Source organism: Solea solea, chromosome 18, assembly GCF_958295425.1.
Source record: "Solea solea chromosome 18, fSolSol10.1, whole genome shotgun sequence".
Taxonomy (NCBI): Eukaryota; Metazoa; Chordata; class Actinopteri; order Pleuronectiformes; family Soleidae; genus Solea; species Solea solea.
Window position 1 is genome coordinate 23,739,799 of NC_081151.1, and position 8,970 is coordinate 23,748,768.

At 47.5% G+C, this 8,970-nt stretch overlaps 1 protein-coding gene across 3 annotated transcripts in view; it reads left to right on the forward strand.

Moving 5' to 3' along the window:
- LOC131444660 (neuronal PAS domain-containing protein 3) overlaps positions 1-8,745 on the forward strand; it is a 140,093-nt gene extending 131,348 nt beyond the window's left edge. For all 3 annotated transcript variants that reach the window (XM_058615213.1, XM_058615214.1, XM_058615215.1), the window contains 3 exons: positions 1,614-1,761; positions 1,912-2,027; positions 5,097-8,745. In XM_058615213.1, coding sequence (XP_058471196.1) covers positions 1,614-1,761; positions 1,912-2,027; positions 5,097-6,676 — 1,844 coding nt within the window. In that variant the 3' untranslated portion in view covers positions 6,677-8,745. The remainder of the gene's footprint in view (positions 1-1,613; positions 1,762-1,911; positions 2,028-5,096) is intronic.
- The last annotated feature ends 225 nt before the right edge of the window (positions 8,746-8,970 follow it).

Genomic DNA, 8,970 nt, shown 5'->3' on the forward strand with positions numbered 1-8,970 from the left:
ACGTTCAAGGTGATGTGATCTCACCATCTCTGCTTTAACATGCAAACAAGTTTCTCTGTGTGTGTGTGTGTCTCTCTCTCTGTCTCTCTCTCTCTCTCTCTGTCTCTCTCTCTGTCTCTCTCTCTGTCTCTCTGTCTCTCTCTCTCTGTGTCACTGAGTGTCGTCTGACCAAAGTCAATTACCTCGGCCCTGGGGATGTCGCTTTAAACAATGCTATTAGTTATAATAGTTTTTAATTACTTCTTTTCATATAAATCAGCTGCTTCTCTCTCTCTCTGTCTGTCTCTCTGTCTGTCTCTCTCTGTCTGTCTCCGTGTCTGTCTCTCTGTCCATAATTAAACCCAGGCCTTGGATGTGAACGCTCGCTCAGTCGTTGATTAATGTCGATACATATTGCTTGAGAAAACCATTTAGTGGTTAATTTAGCCAAATTTATTGCCGCCACGCCGTCACTGGGCGGAGCAGTGGAGGAGGAGGAGGAGGAGGAGGAGAGTCAAGGCCTCCATAGGCCTGGTGGAGGCTGCCGTGGAGGCTGCCGTGGTGACACAGCGCTATCTGGTGGAGGGAGGAAGATACTGCATGTCTTCAGGTTGTGTGGAGCTGCGATGTTTGACCTTTCCAACAGGAAACTGAAGTCTGTAAACCACTCACTCTCCCACACCAAAGTCCAGAGAGAAAACCAGTGATTTTAACACAGGAGCTGCTGGTCCTCTGCTGCCTCGTGTGGTCACTTTGTGTCACTGACGTCAATCTGGGAGAAGGATTTTAAAAACCGAATTCATAAAGCAACACTTTTGAAGTTAGTGATGGAGGCAGCAGTGGATCAACAACTCCTGTGTGTGTGATGTTAAAATCACTGATTTTCTCTACGGACTTTGGTGTGTGAGAGTGAGCGGTTTACAAACTTCAGTTTCAAGGAAAAAAACTATTTTAATCACATCACAAAAGTAGTAAACTAATAAAATCCATGTCAATTTACATCTGTGATGTCTTCAGAACATGATCACGTCTTTATCTCACTGTTAAACTGACGTTTGTAAACCTCTCACACACCAAAGTCCAGAGAGAAAATCAGTGATTTTAAAATCACACACACAGGAGCTGCTGATCCTCTGCTGCCTCCATCACTGAGTTCTAATGTCTTCTTTGTTATTATTCAGCATTTAAAATCCTGCGTTCAGATTGACTTCAGTGGACTTTGGTGTGGGAGAGTGAGTGGTTCACATGTGTGCTGTTAAATGTTGTAAACGAGCAAAAACGTGTTTTTAATTCAGATTGTGTTAAAAGTGTCGCGTGTGTCATGGCAGAGTTTCAAAGAAAATGTTGTGATCCACATCATGTCATGGTGTGAGTGTGTAGTCTCAGTCACACACACACACACATTGGCAGTGTGTTGTGCTCTGATTAATGGCGGCGGCAGCAGAGCAGCTCTCAGCCAGCTGTCACATGACATGTGATGAGCGCCGCCTCCTCGCCCTCTGTCCACGTTTCCTCTTTCCTCACTCCTGTGATGAACAAGCTGCTCGAGCGCTGGAAGTCTCATCGTTCTGACAAAATATCAGACAAATAACCCCCGCCCCCTCTCTCACCCCGCCCCCCCCTCTCTCTCTCAGTGATAAACAAGGGTCAGTGTGTGACAAAGTATTACCGGTGGATCCAGAAGAACAGCGGCTACATCTGGATCCAGTCCAGTGCCACCATCGCCGTCAACGCCAAGAACGCCAGCGATAAGAATGTGATCTGGGTCAACTATGTCCTCAGGTCAGAGGTCGCCTCTTTCATGTTTGTCCACATGTTCTTAGCTCACATTAATGATTCAACAGGGAAACAATGACAACTTCAGGTCTTCACTGTCAAGACTTTATCTATAATCTGAAAATTCACATATTTGGCTTTTATTCTGCTTCACAGTAATCAAGAGTATAAAGACACGCCCATGGACATCTCCCAGCTGCCAAACCTGCCAGAGAAAACCTCAGAGTCCTCCGAAACCTCCGACTCTGAGTCCGAGTCCAAAGAAAACTCAGGTAACAACAAACCACATGAATGAAAGTGTAATCCTGCTTTGATTTGTCAATTATGAGAATATTTAAAAAGTCACTCTCACTCAAAACACTGGTGATTCCCTCATGAGCATCAAGCTCTTCCAAGTTCTGCAGTTAGAGAAGCCAAAGATTTCATCAGTGCTCGCCAGCTTTCTCCGTCTGTGCCAGGCACCAGCTGCCGGGACTGAGCGCTCACTGGCAACACAATCCACCACAGAACCACACAAAAACAACACAATCCACCCCAGAACCACACAAAAACAACACAATCCACCTCAGAACCACACAAAGACAACACAATCCACCTCAGAACCACACAAAAACAACACAATCCACCACAGAAAAACACAAAAACAACACAATCCACCTCAGAACCACACAAAGACAACACCATCCACCACAGAACCACACAAAAACAACACAATCCACCTCAGAACCACACAAAGACAACACAATCCACCTCAGAACCACACAAAAACAACACAATCCACCACAGAAAAACACAAAAACAACACAATCCACCTCAGAACCACACAAAGACAACACCATCCACCACAGAACCACACAATTCACCATAGAACCACACAAAAACAACACAATCCACCTCAGAACCACACAAAAACAACACAATCCACCACAGAACCACACAAAAACAACACAATTCACCTCAGAACCACACAAAAACAACACAATCCACCTCAGAACCACACAAAGACAACACAATCCACCTCAGAACCACACAAAAACAACACAATCCACCACAGAAAAACACAAAAACAACACAATCCACCTCAGAACCACACAAAGACAACACCATCCACCACAGAACCACACAATCCACCTCAGAACCACACAAAAACAACACAATCCACCACAGAAAAACACAAAAACAACACAATCCACCACAGAACCACACAAAAACAACACAATCCACCCCAGAACCACACAAAAACAACACAATCCACCTCAGAACCACACAAAGACAACACAATCCACCTCAGAACCACACAAAAACAACACAATCCACCACAGAAAAACACAAAAACAACACAATCCACCTCAGAACCACACAAAGACAACACCATCCACCACAGAACCACACAATTCACCTCAGAACCACACAAAAACAACACAATCCACCTCAGAACCACACAAAAACAACACAATCCACCACAGAAACACACAAAAACAACACAATCCACCACAGAACCACACAAAAACAACACAATTCACCTCAGAACCACACAAAAACAACACAATCCACCTCAGAACCACACAAAAACAACACAATCCACCACAGAAACACACAAAAACAACACAATCAACCTCAGAACCACACAAAGACAACACCATCCACCACAGAACCACACAAAAACAACACAATCCACCTCAGAACTACACAAAAACAACACAGTCCACCACAGAACCACACAAAAACAACACAATCCACCTCAGAACTACACAAAAACAACACAGTCCACCTCAGAACCACACAAAAACAACACAATCCACCACAGAAACACACAAAAACAAGACAATCCACCTCAGAACCACACAAAGACAACACAATCCACCTCAGGACCACACAAACACAAGACAATCCACCTCAGAACCACACAAAAACAACACAATCCACCACAGAACCACCTTAACACAACACAATCAAATCAAATCAAATCAAATCAAATCACTTTTATTGTCATTAAGCTGTACATACAACAAGTAGTGCAACAAAAAGAGAGAGCGTTTCACAGGGATCCAAAGATTTAAATATTTAAATACACATTTACACCCCCCCCCCCCCTCCCCCGGCACACGCACATTCACACTTCCCTAAGACGTTAAGCAGCAATTGTCAGTGTAGAGATCAATGTAAACATTGCAGTACAGTTAAAGTGCCAAGTGAAATGCTATGTAAAAAGAAGAAAACAATCCACCTCAGAACCACGTAAAAACAACACAATCCACCACAGAACCACGTAAAAACAACACAGTCCACCACAGAACCACCTTAACACAACACAGTCCACCACAGAACCACCTTAACACAACACAATCCACCTCAGAACCACGTAAAAACAACACAGTCCACCACAGAACCACACAAAAACAACACAGCCCACCTCAGAACCACACAAAAACAACACAGTCCACCACAGAACCACACAAAAACAACACAGTCCACCACAGAACCACACAAAAACAACACAGTCCACCTCAGAACCACACAAAAACAACACAATCCACCTCAGAACCACTCATTATAAATCTGAAAACGTCCAAAAAAAAGTACTAAACTTAAACTTTTTCGACCGTTTCCCATTGATGTGTGTGTTGAAATTCTTTGCGTTTATTTTTTTTGTGATTTGTGTTGCCATGGTTACTCGAAACACTCAGAAAAGTCATGTGACACCATTCCCGATCAAACCGCACGCTTTGATATGGGATGTGTGGGGGGTTTTCTGGAGTACTCCCTTGATCTGTATTGATCTAAAAACCAGAGTCACTTCCACACACTGTGAGCTTCATCATCATCATCGTCCTGCAGCCTGGACTGGTATGACGATGATGAGGATGAGGAGGATGAGGATGAGGATGAGGATGAGGATGAGGATGAGGATCAGTGCCAACTGTTGTTCTCGCTGGGGGAGGCGATGATTCTGGCTCATGTTGGGCTGTAAACGGATGCCAACTGCTACAGCTGCTGCTGCTGCTGCTGCTGCTGCTGCTACTGCTGCTGCTGCTGCTGCTACTGCTGCTGCTGCTGCTGCTGCTGCTGCTGCTAACCTCAGTGACACAAAGTGACCACACGAGGCAGCATAGGAGCAGCAGCTCTTCGTCCTCTGCTGATCACGAACACCTGGACAAAATATCATGTGATTCCATCGGAGTTATCTGTCGTCAGTCGTTGTTCCTCAAACTACGTCACTGCCCCACAGCCAATGAATGAATGAATCAATGAATGAATGAGTTGTGGAGCATTTACACCAAACATTGAATCTATTTTTCTTTGTTCATTTCACATAAACCTCTTTATTTCCTCCCTCACAGACAATGAGAAGTCTGAGGGGAAACCAGGCCACCAATCAGAGCGTGGCGAGGACCCCGAGGTGGACAGCAAGCGTCAGCCGCACTGCTCCTCTGAGCCGGACATGAAGCGTCAGGAGGAGGGAGACAGCTCCAGTAACCCAGAGAGCCAGGACAGCGACGACAGCCTGGAACCTTCAGACGCTGAGGGGGAGGAGCCAGAGGAGGCCAGCGGAGGGGGAGGCGGGGGAGGAGGAGGACCAGGAAGGTTGGCGAGGATAACAGCACTGGGAGGTTTGGGAGGACTGGGAGGACTGGGTGCCATCGGAGGACTTGCTAATCTGAGCGGACTTCATATCAAAGTCGAGCACTATGGAGAGGGAGAAGATCTTCAGCTTCACAACTCCCAAACGTCTTCATCAGAGGAGGAGGAGGAGGAGGGGGAGGAGGAGGAGGAGGAGGACGGAGGCCTGCAAAACTGTGATGGCGCTGACGCTGAAGGAAAGCTCCAGAAGCGACGGAAGAGGAGGAAAGTGCAGAAATGGGATGTTTCGCAAAGTAGGAGGCTCCGTCTTTCCTCCCCGCCGCCGAGCCCCGTCGCCATGGGAGACGACACGCCACTGGCCGACCCCTCCGCTGACTCCTCCCACCTCCTCGCCTCCTCCGGCTCGCCGGACAGTCAAGGAGCGACGTCCTCGGTCCTGAAGATCAAGACGGAAATGGCCGAGCCGATAAACTTCGACAATGACAGCAGCATCTGGAACTTTCCGCCCAACCGCGAGATCTCCAGGAACGAGTCTCCGTTCAGCATGACGTCCAAACCCGGCACCTTCCCCTCGCCACAGGGCGGCGCCCTCCAGGTGTCCATCCCCGATTCTGTTCTCACGCCTCCAGGAACTGAGGGCGGAGCCGGAGTAGTGAGGAAGCCTCCCTACAACGGAAGCTCCGCCCCTTCTTCTGCTTCCAGCGCTGCGAGTCTAGTGCCGCCGTCCAGCGCCTCCTCGGCCGACCCGCTGTCTCCTCCTCTCTCCGCCTCCCCACGGGACAAACAGCAAGCCACTCCCACCACCTCCTCGTCCTCGTCGTCCTCCTCTTCCTCGTCGTCCTCCTCCTCGTCGCTGCTGTACTCCGGCGACCTCGAGGCTCTGCAGCGCCTGCAGGCCGGTAACGTCGTTCTCCCGCTGGTCCACCGGGTGACGGGGACTCTGACCCCCGCCAGCACGCCGGCGCCGCGCGTCTACACCACCGGGACCATCAGGTACGCGCCGGCGGACGTCACGCTCGCCATGGCGCAGGGGAACCTCCTCCCCAACGCCGCCATGAACTTCGTGGACAGCTCGGGTTTCGGCCTCGACCCCAAGACGCCGATGGAGATGCTTTACCACCACGTCCACCGGCTCAACATGACGGCCGCTGCCGCCGCCGCCGGCCCCTTCGTCGGCTCCCCGGCGACGACCGGCGCCAACGGCGGCCTGGGGGGTCAGATGCCGACTGGGGCCAACGTCTTCACGACGGCGGAGGGACTTTTCTCCACGCTGCCGTTCCCCGTGTACAGCAACGGGATCCACGGCACGCCGGCCAGTCTGGAGAGGAAGGAGGATTAACGACCGCACTACTGTGTTCCCCGATCAACGACTGTGTCAAAGACAACTAAAACACTGTGTTCCCGCCAGGAAGTGACAGGAAGTGACAGGAAGTGACCACAAACGTACTCGAGCACTTTGAATCTGAGCCACTGAGCTGGTGTTTAAAAGACACAAAGTTTCTATCTCTCCTCTCTTTCTCTCCATCCTCTTCTCTTTTCTCCCGTTTCTTGCAATCAAGCATTTTTCCTCCCAAACAAAGAAAAAAGAACTCTTCTCCTTCTTCTTCTCCTTCTTCTTCTCCTTCTCCTCCTTCTTCTTCTTCTTGTGAAGAATTTACTTTTTTTTGCCTCCAGAGAATTCACGTCGCCTGAAGGAACGAGAGGAAACGTCTTATGACTCGTCGTCGTCGTCGTCGTTGTGGTCTCGATGTGATCGAGGCTTGAAAGAACTTTCCTCCGACAGAAACTATCATAATAATAATCTTTTTAAAAACAGGATTTTGAGGAACGCTTCTGTAAAGACTTTGATTTCCTCTCTTTTTTTATGAAACATTCTAGCTCAGATTTAATGGACGACAGAAAACAAACAGAAAAAAAAGCAATTTCAAACCGGGTAACGACCTGTGAATTAAAGAATGTGAAGAATTCCTCTTTGATCCAAACGTGACTTCCTCCACGTCTCTTCCTCTCGCTCGTGTCCGTGTGCATCCACACATTCATGGTGCTACGATCATCAAACCCTGGCTCAGCCGGCTGACGCGGGGCGTTGACGGACACGCGCTCGCCCTCTTTCTTTTTTTAAATCCATCTTTTTTTTGAGGTTTTAAATCCGTCTTTTTTTTGGAGGTTTTAAATCCGTCTTTTTTTTTGGAGGTTTTAAATCCGTCTTTTTTTTTTTGGAGGTTTTAAATCCATCTTTTTTTTGGAGGTTTTAAACCCGTCTTTTTTTTTGGAGGTTTTAAACCCGTCTTTTTTTTGGAGGTTTTAAACCCGTCTTTTTTTGGAGGTTTTAAACCCGTCGTTTTTTTTGGAGGTTTTAAATCCATTTTTTTTTTTGGAGGTTTTAAATCCGTCTTTTTTTTGGAGGTTTTAAATCCGTCTTTTTTTTTTGGAGGTTTTAAACCCGTCTTTTTTTTTGGAGGTTTAAAATCCGTCTTTTCTTATTCTGACCTTCAGGAAAGTCAGAACCGCAGCAGGAACCTCTAACGTTGCCCCCCCCCCCCCCCGTGTCACGTCAACCCTTTTTTTCTGTTTCTTCTTCTTTGTGTGAAGCGAGCCACGAGGGGGCGGAGCCGCGGGGGGGTGGAGCCACTCTGCGACTGTGAATTCTCAGTGAGACTGAGGCTAACGTGCTTTAGCGTCACTAACTTGAAAAATGAATGTTGAAAACTCCTCGACCGGCTCCTGTTTGATAATTTTATTTTTCTACAACTGACATCCTCTTTCCTCCTCCTCTTCCTCCTCCTCCTCCTCCTCGCCGCCGTCGTCTTCTTCCTGAACCAGAATCACCTCCACGAGATTTTCCTTAAACAATCCACTCTCTTCCATCTCATCACTGGATCCTGTGAATTTTACCACACACACACACACACACACACACACACACCAACAAAGAGATTGTAATAAAGACTTTTTCAATCAACAAGTGCGAGAAAAAAAAACAAAGAACAGAAAACGGACTGTTTTTGTTTGAGGAAGAAAAAAAAATCACACTCTTTCATTTTTTGTCTCCTTTGCCAAAAAAAAGAAAGAATCTCACTGTGATTCTCGTTCATTTGTAAACTTTTGTTTTTACTTTCTGGGTAAAAAGAGGAAAAAAGAAGAAAAAGAAAAAGTAATAATTAATAATAATGAAACTGACTCCGCCCTCCCGCCATCTTTATGTGATTAAAGCCGTAAAAAAACGTGTAACGATCCGTGTTTTATCGTCACTGGCTCTCTCTCTCTCTCTCTCTCCCTCCCTCCCTCCCTCTCCCTCCCTCTCTCTCAGTGTGTGTGTGTGTGTGTGATTATATGCAGTATATACTGAGCTACTGTAGCTGTTTTTGTCCTTTGTCTTCTCTGTGCTCTATCTCTTGTGTGGGGCGAGGGGGGATGGGGCGGGGCTAAGGAGTGAGCGAGAGAGTTGGGGGGCGGGGTCTGTTAAGCATTCCATTTCCAAACCTGGGAACGACGTCACGTCAGAAAACAAAAAAAAAAACAACACGTGTGCGACAGAAGTGCGATTAGCGGTGAGCGTAGCCGCGTTTGGCGACGTCGCTCCCAGGTTTTCCGAGTCCAAAGATTCCGAGTACAAATGGAACGCGCCACATG